The sequence below is a fragment of the Heterodontus francisci genome, chromosome 26 (assembly GCF_036365525.1).
Source record: "Heterodontus francisci isolate sHetFra1 chromosome 26, sHetFra1.hap1, whole genome shotgun sequence".
Classification (NCBI taxonomy): Eukaryota; Metazoa; Chordata; class Chondrichthyes; order Heterodontiformes; family Heterodontidae; genus Heterodontus; species Heterodontus francisci.
This window is the reverse complement of record NC_090396.1, coordinates 35,953,480-35,969,218: the sequence shown is the minus strand read 5'-3', so window position 1 is coordinate 35,969,218 and position 15,739 is coordinate 35,953,480. Positions and strand designations below refer to the sequence as shown.

The 15,739-nt window shown below is 40.1% G+C and overlaps 1 protein-coding gene across 1 annotated transcript in view; it reads right to left on the bottom strand.

Moving 5' to 3' along the window:
• Positions 1-13,771, bottom strand: part of LOC137384256 (heparan sulfate glucosamine 3-O-sulfotransferase 3B1-like) — a 29,157-nt gene extending 15,386 nt beyond the window's left edge. The window contains exon 1 of the mRNA XM_068058016.1: positions 12,973-13,771. Within this exon, the coding sequence (XP_067914117.1) occupies positions 12,973-13,532 (560 nt within the window). The 5' untranslated portion in view covers positions 13,533-13,771. The remainder of the gene's footprint in view (positions 1-12,972) is intronic.
• Between the last annotated feature and the right edge of the window lie 1,968 nt (positions 13,772-15,739).

Below are 15,739 nucleotides of genomic sequence, written 5' to 3'. Positions count from 1 at the left end.
TTTGTGAAGCTAGGAGGCATAGGAGTGCTGCTCCTGGCTCCAAAAGAAACTGCAAGCCACTGCCAGCCCAGGCGTGTTCCCTCTGGCTTACTCCCACCGCATCCCCTCAGATGTTATCTGTGAGCCAGCTCAGGACCATAACTGCCCAAGGCCCTAACCCAGTCAGCTGCAATGGATTGGTGTCCACAATGCACCAAGATTAAGGAGGCAAGGCTTGAGACTCAATTTCCAGTGAATCTAGAGCCAACTTCTTCGGCCACGCATTCCAGGTATGGTATCTATTTCATGCCAGTTTTTTTCCACTGTACATATTTCTCAGCCACCGTATTTTTAAACAGGAATTCCCATACGTTAATTTGACAATCAAAAATGTTTTTTTTCCTTTTGAATTCCTCATATTTCACACACATGCCAATAATTGGGAGGTTCTTAAGGCATTGCACCATTGTTCAGTAATGTGCATTTATTCAGCTCTGACCCATTACCAGTAATGAAAAATATGATGGCATGATTTTAAAGATGGCAGCGGATAAAACAATTTGTGCAGCAGCCTCGATCATTTTTGGTAAGAATGTCACAGCTGTTCAACTTTTTTTCCTTCTCTTCCTGTAGATTTCCTATCCTAAGGCGTTGCAATTTCCACATCAAGCTGGAGTTTTGGAAGTCACTAGGCCCATGCAAAATCTTCTACATGTGTAGACTGATTCAGTTACGTCCTGGATCATCTCAACCATTGTATCTCATGCTTGGAAAGTGGGAGAAATATTACAAGACTGTGGGATGTTTTAACTGTGGTCAAACCATGCGAGTATCACAGTCAGAGGGAGTGTTGGCATTCAGGTTCTGCTGTTTTAACAAGAATAACCGAGATTATTCTCTGCTACTGTTCCTTTGCTTGGCTGACATTGCCATGGAGAAACAGCCAATTAAAGCCGAATGTTTCAAGTTACATAATTGCAGAACTGTCTGCCACTTGTTAGGAAGCATTTCAGACTCTATAAAAGAGACAAACTGAAATGAGCTAAGGACCACATTAATAGCCAGCCATATCTTCAATGCTGAATAGCTTGTAGTCAATGACGAGTATCATAAATCAAATAAGTCATTACACTACCAACATGGATTAGTAAAACCACACAATTAAAACCTTCTCATCTGCAGCTGATTAAAATGGAGACCACAGTATTTCATGGAAAAATACTGAACTGTTCATTAATGTATCTCAGATATTTGAGAACCTTTGCTGCTGCAAAATTGGTGGAAATTAATTATCCACATGGTTCAAGCTTCAAAAGCAATGTTTTACTGGAGAAACATCAATCTGCAGACAAACTACTTTATCACCCAAGGATCTTCATGGGAAGAGACCCTCAAGGTGTCAGATACTATTATAATTTTGTGGCCAAAATTAACATGCATTAGTTTCCTGGTAGAATAAAATGAGCTATTTATGCCAAGTCTGTGCTTCTTGATGAATAGACAGGTCACTGGAGCATTAAGAGTTAATAATTGATATCAGTGTAATGAAAGTAGTTCATTCCTGCCTGTATTCTCGCCATTGGTGTTTTTTCTATCCCTCCTTAATTTTATCAATAAACATCATTGCAAGTCAGCATATTGTTAAAACAAGTGTCCAACATTCAAATTAGAAACCCATAAAATAACCCCTTCATTTGGTCAAAACAATAAATTGCTGAGCATTAGACAATCGGCTTCTTTTGATACAGCTGACTTCAGCAACAGGGGAAAGCAAACCTTAATAAGGAAAAAGGAATATGTGTAGAAAGAAGTTTGATGAGGGGGGCTGTTTGAATGGTCATGAACAATAATTGACAGTATACCATGTGTGGAAAGCTTACTGCCAACATGGGCGTTTGACATGAAGTTCCTGTTGGACTGAATCGCTTTTGTTTCCACCTTCAGCAGGAGATTCCTATTTCGCTCAGCCATGTTTTCCCAACTGTTGTGGCCACATTCAGTGGTGGCCGGCAGGGGCCAGGCCACCCCAGTAGCCTCAGCCCTCCCCTCTCCCCATGTCCCCTTTACAATTAGTCTCTGTAATTCAGAGTGAAAACAATCCACTTCTTCTCAGTGAGATGAAAGGAATTTGTGCAGCAGAAGTAATTTAACTGCTGTGAAGAGGCCACTCCAGGCATTGTGTCCAGTTAAAGAGTTGGAACAGGATTGGCTGGCAGGGGTTGCCATGTGATTCTGCTGCTTCCTACTGTTTTTATGGTGCTTAGGTAAAGCCTGTTGGGATAATGGTCACAAAAGAATACAGGAGAGAAAGTAATCTTTTAATGCACAGAGGAAAGTGTTTTATTTATACAACACCAGTTCCTCCATTACATTCGAACCTAACTGCACTATAAAAAAAATGTCCTTCATGCTGAACATTTTCTAAGAAAATCCATCGTCCTTTGCCTCACAGTGGCCTATTACCTAAAACTTTAAGCAAGTTTATTTTATGGTTTGAGATCACAGCTTTTAAGGCTATATTAACTTGATATGCTGAGCAAACCACTCAAGTCTGCAAACAATACATGAAGTTAGTCATGTTGCAGAGCTGTTCTGAAATCAAGCAACAAAACGGGAGAAAGGTAAAGTACAATGATTCTTGTTTGGATTTTTACAATCTTATATCGGTGATTTTACAACTATAAAAGTTAATCTTACAAAAAGAAAGGAGAATGAAATGCAGTGGAAGCTAGAATTTTTATAAACAGCAGCCACTCCTCTACACTTCTAGAACAATAACAAAAAAAATTGAAACTCAAATGATGTCCAAATTCTCTGCTCTGCGAATGAACCTAAACTCAGGTTTCTAATTGCTTATCCTCAGTGTGACAGATTTAAAATGATTCGGTTCTTGTAGAATCCTTCTGCAACTCACATTGTTTTAAAAAATAGTGACTAAGTTTATTCTGAAAACAAAAGTTCCAAAGCAAGAGACTAATTGTTTCTTTAACGAGATGCACTCAACGTGCTTTCAACAAACTATCAGAACGGTTGGGTGCTTTGGCATGCTGCAACCCCTCAATGCTTTTTAATGTAAAGTTACTTCCAAAGGCAGAGAAGTGATGTGTAACCTAACATTAAACCTGTCTAGCCTTAAAGTCTGTTCAGAGCAGAAGAAGTGGCAGTCAAGTAACTAAAGAGAAAACGAGGTTTGGTTACTTTGTTCTTTAAACTGCAGGATATTAGCCTGACCTTTCCCAGAGAGCTGCTGGTCCAGTTGTCCATTAAAAAATGTAGAATGTAAGGCTAATGAGGCATTTGGGTCAAGAGCCTGCAAACTAGGGAAACAATCAGGGTCAAAACCTCCAATAGCATTTTTTTAAAAAGTCTTCAGTGCTGGGTGTGTAACAAAGACAGAAATGCAGAACAAGATAAACAAGAAATGGGAAGCTACAATCATGTCTCTTACCCAAAATTATCGTTTGTCTTATGAATTGGCCATGTGCTCTGAATGACACAGACCTTCTACATCAGCAGAACATGGAAGATAATGCCCTATTTGTAAGATTATTTTCAGTTCCAAATTCAACACTATCTAGATACCAACATCTGTGAAGCCATTTCTTGAATGTTGTTGCTAATTATAAGAGGCAAGAAGGCAAGAATCTTTGCTCACATACCTATACTCCAGCCTTGCATCAGTTTTCAAAATAAATACTAATGCTAACTATAGTAATATTTCCCATTTACAGATAGTTAATAAGGAAGCAGAATGTTATCCTGATGGATAATAAAAATAAAGCTTAAAAGGTGAAATAAAAAGATAAAAGTTTCAAACTAAAATAGCTAAAATAAAACATAATATTGCATTTATCTTATTCTATGATGTCCCTTGCCAAGTATAGCATTAAACTATACAAATTCATTCTAGCAAAACCCATTGGAAGATAGTGGCTATACCTTTGCAGTTTTTGATACAATTCAATGTGATTAAATATAATTGACATTCCATTAATTTGGCTGAAGTCTAGGACAGCTTAGTAGAAGTACTAAGGATACTGTCTTAAAAATTTTCCCAAATATTTATTTTAACAGATTTACCAGTAACTAACTAGTCATCCTGATGTGTTTAAGCAGATTTAGCATTGGGACTATCAACCATTTTACAATAAAATTTCACAAATTGGGGGAATTTAATAATTAGAAAAAGTAATTTCATTATGGCTTACTAAGGAAGGAAAATACGATGTTAAAGCTTTGTATTATAGATGACCTGGGTTATGAGGGTATTTTCACAATACAGTCTAAAACCACAACAACCACTGTAACCCTAAATTGAGAAGCTGCAGCACACGCAACAACTAAGTCAGGTGGAAGGGAGTTCCTTACAATACAAAAGATGTTAGAATTATAGTGTCCATTGCATGGCACCTATGCTAATAACTAAGTGAACATGAAGGCAAATGTATTATTGGGGGAATCTGTAAGCTAGCATTAAGTGCAGTTCTGAGTAACAGATTTACTGGTACTGTACAAACTTCAAAGGTTCGGTCAGCTTCAATGTGACTGCCTCAGGATATATTCAGGACAGTGGCATGAAACAAATTAAAAATAACATCACTAAATACCTAGTAGTCACTGATGTGCAGATAGTGTAATGACTCATGCCTTTAGTGACACAAATATTTTTATGGTACTCACGCAAGCTTGCAGATCCTCACTGGTCTCTTTCCAGTTGATAAAGCAGTTGTCAATGGTAAGGCAGTTGACTGACAATCACTTTATCACCTGCCGACGGAATCTTGAAGGTTTTGAAAGTCTCTTGCTACTCGCTAATCACAATTTCTACATCCCTCTTGCTTTACAATATTAATATCAATAGATTAACTACAAACAAGAAATTTGTCAGGTGAGGTACTGATCACAACTGATGTACTTGATTGACTTGTTAAGTTTTGACATCTTAACCTGATCTGTAAGACAGCCATTGAGAAAAATTCCCAATGCACTGTCCAGGTAGTTGGATGAAAGAAATCCTGCAACAAGGACTGCTTCAGTCATCAATGGTACATATGAGGTATATCTTTTAAACACAGGTTGTGGGAAAGGTTTGCTCAACTACATCCACAATTAGAAAAATTCCCCTTACAAGTTTTTAAATGAATTATGAATTCTGCATTACCATTTCTCCTGCAAATTTGTTTTTAAATCTAGTCACAATGTGTGTTTATTTAACAGTAATCAACATCAGAGATTCTGCACTGTCCCATTTGAAATGCTGCAGCTGTCTACAATAAATTCCCCTGATTTTCAGTAATATGTAAGTTTCACATGCTTTATGAAAGGCCATTGAAAGTGCAGCAATTGAGCAGTTTGGCGTAATGTCCTTGAGCCTCTTTAATGCAATACAGCTGAAAAACGTTTGAATACGGTGCCAAATTGAGTAAAAAGAACGAGGTACAGCTTTTGCTATTAACATTCCCTCCAACAAATACGCCATAATTAATGACTGTCTCATTAAAACAATTTTACATTCAACTGGTTGTCCTCATCTTATCTATAATTTTGAATCCAGTTCATGTCCTGTATTTCACTCTCCTTGTCAGCAGACCACTGGTGCAGGCAGGTTAATTAGTGGTAACTGCCAAATGAAAGCCTCTATTCCTATAAAACAAACACCAGACTCACCCGGGTACAGATATTTTATATACAACTAATTAAACTGACAATATTTGGACTTTTTGTTTTAATCTGCAGATAATCTGAGACAGGCTAATAACTCTAAAATATGACAATTTAAATTGCAGATACATTCCAACTGTGTAAGGTACTTTACAATGAACCTGGTCAGATTCTTGGTCGCTCACCAGCACACAGCCACTCACAGTGAAAACATTCCCACATCTTACATAGTCAAATGGCAATTACAAGGTTTAATGAAGGAAACATTGTAGCTAATAAAATTCAAGTAAATGGAAAACTGCAATGGTGTAATTTAGTGCAAGGTTTGATGTGCAAAGGAATCTGTTGTTGCCCTTCCTTGGATGAACTAATATAATGGCATCTCTAACTATTCAGGTAACTATTCAATACAGAAAAGCTGTCCATTCACCCATCTTGGCATGTATTTACAAAACACTTACGTAAATGTGCCTTCCATAACTCCCTTGACAATTAATAGGAGATACACAAACAGCTCACTCAAATGTGAGTGCTTGTCTCTAAATACAAATATATTGAGTATGCATAGTTGTTAACCCATATACTGGCAACACATTGTGTACCAAAATGGGAGTACCTAATGAACTACGAGATAATGCAATTTTACTGTTTTCTTGGGGGTACTCTCCTCTGGTGCTTTTCTAAACTCAATTAAAATTGAACGTTAGCTTATATAAATTGGGAAATACTTGACTGACAAATTCTGCCAGTGCCTTAAAAGTTTATAGTCAAACTTAATTACAGCTACAAATCTTCAATGTTTCCCCTTCTCTCTATTGAAGCTTTGCTGTACAAGGGTTCAAAACCACGATTTTAAAAAATCAATCTCCATGCCCAGAAATGGGCGCAGAGTTCAATTTTCTGGCAATAAAAAGCCCTCAGCACAAAACTGACAACAAAATTAAGTTTAGTTTCAAACAAAAATACTCTAGACTGTGATTTTACACTGAGGTTAGGCTACATTTTACACACCAAACACCGTGCTGACTTAATGGAATTATGAGTTTCCTTTTCTGAAGGCAGTAGGCAAGCTCTTCATCCCAGGTAATTTATGTTGCATGTCCTTAGACAACTAGATTACAAAGTGATTCTTATATATTATATATATCGGTACAGAAAGACTTGGTGTGTATACACATACAGCTATTATTGGCAGAAAGTAAATCCCTCAGGTCTGGACTCGTATGTGGCTCATCGACAATAAGAATGGCTTCATTTGCATGGAGCCCGACTTGCGAGTTTATTTACCGACGGGATTCCAATCCGGTGAGAGCAGCTGATCTTCCTAATTAAAGAAGGAACCCTCCCCTCTCTTTTCCTGTTTCCTTTGCTCCATATGCTAAGTGACAACCACAGCCATGTCTTATCAATTATAACCCCCCCCCCTTTTTTTTTACTCACTGAACACAGATCATTCTTTTAAAAAAAACTGTTGGAACAAGTGGATGTGGCTTTGTGAAAGATAGCTTCCTTCCTACTAAATTTTTTTTTAAAGGCGATTATTTTAATCTCTTCCCCCCACCCCCATACCGAGAAGAAAATGATTAGACACCAAATACCAGCTTTTCCTTTTGAAAATTCTATCTACAATTTCTATTTAGAAAACCGACACTTATTTGAGGGGGCCTTAACAGCAAAACATTTTTCCGTCCAAAGATGACAGTGAACATGGGTTAAATGAAATACTTTTGCTGCAGATATCACTTACCGCGACCCTTCACAGAGCAGGGATTGTTTTGCTCTCGTCTGAAAATGAGGCGAAGTTTGTGGTTATTAACTCTTGGTGTTTCAACTTTAACTAAAGTTCTTCGATTTAACTTTTGTAAAACTTAATTTTGTTGGGAGTGTGGCGGGTGGTGGTGTTAGTTTCACATTGAGCACGGTATTCATTGCATGTTCGTACAAATGGAATATTTCGTGATGGTCCAACCAATGATAGATCAGATGATGGAGCCGGAAAGTAGGCTCCCCGTTTTTTTTTTGTATTTGATTCTTTTTATTCAGCATCAATTGTATGGGTTCGGGATACCGAAAATAGTTGTGATTTTTTTTTGCTATACACAGAATCCATAAAATTTTTCAATTGCAACTTGGATAATTTCAATTTATCCAACTATGTGAATTGACACAGCACAACGTCTCAAAATAGACATTGTGTAGGGTCTGTCTTGTAACAGAAATGTACCAATGCTTTATTAATCCCTTTGACAAAATGATTAAGCATTAACTGCAAGTTCAACGAGTTATTTGTTGCATCGGCGTTCAATTTTTTAGAAACCAGAAATACACAGAAGAGTAGTTTTGATTTGCAGATTGTGTATTAGATTGGACTATTAATATCACATTTTTATTAGTATAGGACACAGATGAGGATCCCCAGCATTTTAAATGACCAGATAGATTTGTGTAGTGTGTCAAGAGCCCAACAGGTGAAGCAGCAAAACCGCAGTCTGAGCTGGGGCGTGGTTTTTGTTTGTATTCGGAGTTCCTTCTTGCTGAGGCGGGTCACCACTTGTGGACTGTGAAATGCACAGGCCGCAGTGGAGCAGCCGGAGCTCGGGAGCCTGGTGGTGGCAGCATTGACACGGAATGAAGCGGCCATCTGTCAGGGCAACTCAGGGGACTTGGCCAAGGATCTGCCTCGCCTCCCACCGACTGATTGCCAGCTATTTTTAATATTGGAAAAGGACGAGGGTTTAACCCACCCAACCCTACCCTCAAAAAAGTATAATAAGCATTATAATAATGTTTCAGGGGTCAAACTTCCATTTCGTTACTAATTTCTAGAGCTATGAAACAGTTTTTATTTTTTTTTAAAGAAATATGAATCAATTTCCTTTGCTTCAGTTCCCGGACAGTCCCTATCCAATTACATTCTGGAGTAAAATGCCGGCACTCTCCCGAGTGGCAACTGAACCCTAATACAGTTAGAAATGTACAACATGCAGCCTGTTTTAAAATCCTAATCATAATAAACACGTATGCCCCTTGAATGTATTCTGGTTTACTAAACTACCATTAGTTACCGTTCAGGTCAGAGGACCCTGATTTTCGGGGTCAAGATTCAAACTATTTAAAGAACCAACAATGTCCATCGACATTTAGAGAACTTTTCCCTTGCTAAATTGCTAATCGCCACTATTGATAAAGTACATCAGGTCTAAACCATTACTTTGTCCTTATTAACAGCTCATAATTAGTCGGCGCTTAATGTCGAGGCTGAGTCTGGACAGGATTACAATTATCTTCCAGCTAAACAAAAAGCAGCCGGCGATCTCCTAGCAGATGGACTCTTGTTTGTTTCTTTTGCCACCTCTGTCCTAAATCTCGGGGAATAAAAACTGTTCTGTGTTGTCACAGTAAACAGAAACAAACGACAAAACTCTGATGCGAGTCCCAGAGCATCCACCTACTCCAAATGGCGACTGGTGAAGAGCCTATTTTTTCGTTCCTGCTCCTCAGACCTCCGCAGATATTCGACCAGGAACAGCGGAATGGGAGAGAGGGTGAAAAAACAACACAACTCTTATACATCCGTTCATTAGGTTGTGTTTAATTGTTTTTAAGCCCAATACGAAAGTCGTCTGAATATTAATGTGCAATTTTTACCAATTTATGTATTTTCTCTGGGCTGAATAATGAGAATCAATTAGAATCTACACAACTCACAAAAGCAACTCAAGATTTGTATTCGATATTTTTGTGCAGCCTTGTTTGAATATTCGGACAAATCGCTGCCCTGTCCAGAACTGAGGAAAGGGTACCTGGAATAGGATAAATCTTTTTCTGCAGCCTCCAAGCTTTTCTACCCTATTAAAATTCCCTAATAAAGGGACACCCAGCTCTCTTTGGTGTAAAACTGGGAGTTTTCCATCCAGTAACATTGCTGATAATTAGACGTTGCTTTCGAGGAGGATCTGAACTTGTCAAACACTCCCCCAGGACTCTCTCACTGCAGATTGTTTTAGACAAAGTACTGATAACACCGGAGAAGGATGCACACATTTGAGAATTTATTTTCTTTTCCTCTTGGTGTCGTTGGTTAATGTTGATTTACCTTCCACTCAATCCAAGTCAACAAATGAGCTGGCAACGGCGCAGTCTGAGGCGAACGCAAAAAAATAAAATCACCGGAATTAAGAATCGAAAGCAAAATTTCCAACACTTAAAACATTCGGCTGGGAAAAATTCTGGTCAGCTTCACTGTCATAACAAACATACTCCAGAACAAATAAGTGAGAATCTATTCCCGCTTAAAATGCTCCAGTTTTGCCATGTACTCGTGTTTACAATATTCCAAAGTCTTGTTTTAATAATTGTTGCAGAAAAATACAGCTTCTAAAAAAAAAGCAGCTTGTGGCCAACAGTAAAAGCCATTAGAACCAAAAAAAATATACAAGTGATTGTAATGTATGAAAACAAAAGCAGTATTTAACAGCTCCTGAACAACTTCCCAGTTTTTTTAGTTTCCCAGTGTTGTTTGGGATTATATGGGCTCAGATTATTTTTCCACTTTAAGGGGCTAAAAGTATTTAAAAAGGTGACACACATCTCTGGTTACATTTTCCCTGATATTTTTTTTAATTCTTGCCTTCCAGACAATTAATTAAATAATCCATAAATCTATACATTAAAAAATCGGATTTTAACGATTTTTAAATTGTACATTTCATTCTGACGTTTTATAAGCTCCTCTTCGCGTCAGTACAATGATTGGACATAAGGATTAGAGAAGGTTTGACATTTTTATTGCACTATTCCCAAAAGCGGGGAAAATTAAAACAAGCAACTTTCTCAAACTTCACATCTTTCAAGCAGAGAAGTATTTTATCATATACAAACTTCACATCAAAGTCTTTGCCTCGAGGCAAGCCAAGCGTATTTGGAGACAGAAGACAAAGTAGATATATTAGAGTGCGTGTGTGTGTGATCAGAATAAACCCCCATCAGATTCGGGAGATCTCGCCAACTCTGATCTGACACCTTTTCTTATCTCAATTGAAACAAATCTTTCAGAAAGAGTGAACAATAAAAGGAACGGGACGTTTCATCAACAGGTGAAATTAAATCGGCATTCCCGATGTTTTGAAAGCCACCAGGAGTTTGAGATTGTGATGGTAGTTACAGATTCTAGCGCATCTACAAAAGGACGCCTTTGTTAGCCACGACTCACGCATGAAAGAATAAGTGGAACTTTTCTCTACAATATGTCGTCTCTCATCCCCTTCACCCCCGAACGTGAAGGTTAAAAAAAATCCACAAAACACAAGTGTTTTAAAAAGGGAAAAAAAAAGACACTTAATTTAGAAATAATTTTACATTCAATTTGATTTATAACATTCGCCCACCCGACACGACCATGGGGCCGAAACAACGAAAGCTGTAAAATACACTAGAGGAGTGGGGAACAGTCTTCGGCGAATTCCAGGAATTGTCAGTCATCTGATCAGAACATACTGGAAATTATTCGCTTGGGTTTGACCATTGTCTAATCTGGACACTTGGGTGAAAACTAGTTTTATCCGTCAGATCTGAACTCTTGCGTCTTAGGCTGTACGGAAGTTGGGGTCCGTAAAACAGCCAAGGACGTGACAAGAGTAGTTGCATTTTTCATCGGCATATCAGACGGGAGGCTTCGCAGGTGAGGTGAGACGCCGGGTTGCCACCATGTGTTGGAGCATGTGTTTAAAATCAGAGAGCAGCCACAAGTTATACAAACAGAGATCCCTTCAACTGCAGCGGGACGGAAAATCTCGGAGAGCGAATTGGTTATGGGAAGATCTTTAACTGCTGTCCCTTGTAGGGATGGAAAGCAGGACTCTCTTGTCAGACTACATTCATAGAAATCATCAGCCGGAGCAGAAGGAGCAGCAGATTTCACGAGAAAGAGGAAAATCTCTTGTTTCCCTGCATCCCGATGTATTCCCAGGGCTTGTATTACTGAGCCGTTTCCTGGCTTGATGGATTGAAGCTAAAAGACTGCTGGGTTTCACCTTTTGAACCGACACAATATCCCTTTTTCCTGGCCTACTATGGAGATCCATAAAAATAAAAAGCACACTGCCCTCAGCTCCCCACAGTTTTAACCTAATGAGTTTTGCACCATAATTTATTTTAATGATCTTACTTTCTTGCCCTAGCCCCCGCCTCCCCCCGACACGCATTAAATCGCTCTCCACGCACAGTGTTAACTAAAAGAGTGATTTGGAAAATAGACAGCACGACTTGGGCTGAAACTCCGACTGAATAAAAGATCAAAATTCAACAGTTAGTTATTACTGTGAAGTAAACTCTCAACTATGTGCAGAAAGTAGTGTGATCGATCATCTACTACACATTCTGGGATATTGCAAGTCAAATTCAGATCAGATATTGCCAAAACGCACACTTCCTTGGCCGCATGAAAGGATTTAGGGTATAAATGAATCGCTTCAAGATGCATTGTGCAGTTCGTGAAATCCCCTCCTTGCATGTAAGTAGCACGATATCTGCAATAACTTTATCATCCCGCGCTGTTTGCTTTTCTGTTCTACCGTGGCGCCATTCGCCTGACGATAAAAAGGTAAATAATTCCGTTTGCCGGGCTTTGTAAGTTAATTAAAATGTTAAAAAGCAATATCCATTTTAAACCTTGTGAAATTGAGACGGTAAAAGCAATACATGCACGCTATATTATATATTAGAGAGAGGTCAACCTGCCGCTTTCCCAACTATTAAACACAACCCCCTCTCCAGAGAGTGGAGATATAAAAATGCCATGCATCATAAATCCAGTGAAGCTCAGGTTTATTACATCAGCATTAAGAGAATAGTCTGTTTAACCAAAAAAAAAATTTAAATCACGCGTCTGCTTACTGCCAAAAAGGTGTTAAAGGAGGTTGCACTCACGTGTTTGAATAGATTTTATTTGGGGCTGTGTGTTGTAGTGACACTCTCTCTGGGGGGAGGGCATGGGGGAGAATGTTACCAATGGAAAGAAATGAGAGTTTGGTAGACTGCAGACTTACAAAAAAAGATGCAGCTGGGCGAAGATGTGCCCCAAACGCGTTTGCATTCAGTGCCTGCTTTCACAGATCAGTCAGAACCTCCCAACACCCCGAACTACATTTCAGTTTCAATTAGCACATTAAAAAAATGCAAAGACATTCTCCCCAATATCCCAGCGCCATATCCCACCCCCTTTCTCGTACAGCTCCCCACAGTAATCATTCATTGCCTGTCCCCTTGTGGACAGGGACTGGGCGCACCTCCCAAACTAGCAGCAAAGCCGCCAACATCATCGCCAACACTTACTTATACCACTCCATCCCCTTATCGTAGTGTCTGTCGAAGAAATGCGGCTCTGCCCCCACCGCCCTGATGTCGGGATGGACCCGGAGAAATTCGAGTAGAGCCCGGGTGCCTCCCTTCTTCACCCCGATGATGATCGCCTGCGGCAGTTTCTTCGCCCCGTAGCCGCTCTGGTTGAGATCCAGCGGCTTCTGCGAGTGCCCGCTGACGGCCGTGGGGCTCTCCTCGGCCAGCTCGGTGGGGTTGTCCACGTCCTGCAGCAAGTCTCTGGAAGCCGACCTGAAGGCGGCGAGCCCGAGCGCCGCCTCACCTGCCTGCTGCTGGCCTCGGAGGAGCAGCAGCTTGGACCGGAGGTCGGAGATGCCGGCTCCGGAGCCCGGCGCTGACTTGGGACGGGCCGCCTCGGAGTCCGGGGGCAGGCTGGGCACGGAGACGCAGAGGCCGGCGCAAGAGTAGAAGATGTAGACCCACAGCAGCAGCATGATGAAAAGCAGCAAAAGTTTCTTTCGGAAGGCAGCCGGGGAAGTGAAATCTGAATGATACCAGCTCAGGCTACATTCCATGCCGTGTGGAAGCGACTCATTGTTAACCAGCCACAACTCCTACACAAAGTGCAATGAGATGATCAAATCAACTTCCATCATCTAGAAACACAGCATGTGACCGCTGTATAGAATCGGGGCCATCACACTGTTGATTCTGGCCACATTTTTTTCTCTCTCTGCTGGGTGATGGGATAATCGCCCTTCCCTTGTATCCTCTGCTTGATTCTGCTGCTAATTCCCAAGCTCAATATCACTCTCAGCCCGCCTTGATATAAAGGGCGGCCTGACGCCGGCTGATTGACAGCCCCAGCGACCACATAGAAGCCGCGATACATATTCATGAGCAGCCCTGCCTCCAATCAGAGGCGGATGAGGTTGGATACGCCCACAACCCGCCCCCTTGGCGGCCAGTGTGCTTTCCTATTGGCTCCTTGTCCATTAGTCCGAGTCCTCAAAGGCAACAAGCCGAAGAGTGAGTCTTCCATCCACCTGGCGCTGAATCCCGTCCACCTTCAGCAGCCGCTTGATTTGTATCCCTCCCTTCCCCATCGCCCACCCATCTATCACTCTATAAATCACAGGACCATCTCTTTTTAATTTAATTCTCCCAAAGCCTTATCCCAAACAGCAGGAAAACATTTACCCACCAGTCTCACCGCATTCATGTCAGAAAAATAGGCGCAGAGTTTTAAAGCTGCTCTTTACTCCTGAAGATCAGACTTCTTCCCTTGCTGGAACTGACGGATCCGCATCCGAAGGGTCATTTTACCCGGAGATGGTTCCTTGATCTTGTGCAGTTCGACCATAAAATTCCTCACGGTGTTTCTCAAAGTGCAGACGCAGCTCGGGGATTGGGATTGAGAGCCATGGGGAAAGGCGGCGGAGTTGGAATATTATCAACAGACTGGGTAATCGGTCTGTTTCTGATAAATAAAACGGGGTTTAAAATTCTTTCTAGTGGGCCCCGTCAGCATGACCTCTGACACCGCCATCTAGTGTAGCCTGTGATGACTGGTGAAAGAAAGAAAAAACTGCCTCAATCTTAAAAGTTACTGAGACGGGCCAACAGGAACAACAATGATTTAAATCCCAGATTAAAATAACATTGATACACATAGTACAGCGGGAGTGTTTCTTCCATCATCAGTGCCTTTATGCAAATGCACAGTCTATATAATAAATGCATTATTTTGTGCAACGTTTGGTATTCATATCTAAAGCCGTGAAAACTAGAGTGTTTGGGATAGTAGAGTTTCATAGCAGACAACAGTTAAATTTGTAATTCCACATATGGAGAGCTACAGCAATGTATAAAACTTTAGGTTTTTGAAGAAGTTTGTAACTTTTAACATCAGATTTATGTACAGTTACCAAGCTTCGTAAGCCGCCTTGTAATTTATTTGCAAGTATTTAGATTGGACACAGTTCAGAAAGAGATAAACGCTTTTCATATTGTTATTAACATCTGGATTGGTTCATTCTTCCTATGATAAAAGGCAGCGCTGTCCGAAAGGGGTTCTCTGCACCTTGCAATCGTAAAATAACTTACAACTCTTTAAACTTTAAAAATTCCCCATTTACAGAGGCTGCTTGATTTGCATTTTTAAAAACATAATGCAATTTGCGGAGGTCTTTGCTAATTTACGGTTGGGATGGGAGGTGAATTGAATCACAAATGGTTTGGCAGAGCTTAGCCTTTGAAGATAATATCTTTATTAAGTGACCCAAAGAAAAGTCTCCTAAGTCCGGTGCGTGTTCCCTTTAATTTCCCTCACGGTATTTCTGAGCATTTTCGCTGAAGCACCGCGGCTGATATAGAGCTTTATTTCCACAACTTTTAACACAAAACCCATATCAAGACTCAACTGCAAAGCGTCGTTTTTTTTTTAGAGTAACTGATCCTGATCTACACTGTCTTTCTAAAGTCACAGTTGTAATTTATTCCTTTTTTTTTTAAGAACAGTGCAGCATTTGAAAAAATAATATTGCAGCTTCGAAACTGAGGAGAAGTTTTAAATAGAGCATTTGCTTCAAAGTGGTCTCCTTAAAAAAAAACTAATTCGGAATGCTTTAGCGGGCCTAACTCTAAATAGCGCAATGATTGAAGTTATTTAGTTTCTTGCTTTTTTGGTGTTTAAGCCATGCTTTGTTGAAGTTAATATTTCAGATAAAATAATAATCAGAAACTGTTCTCTTGTTTAATAGCAATGCGGGAAACATGTTAC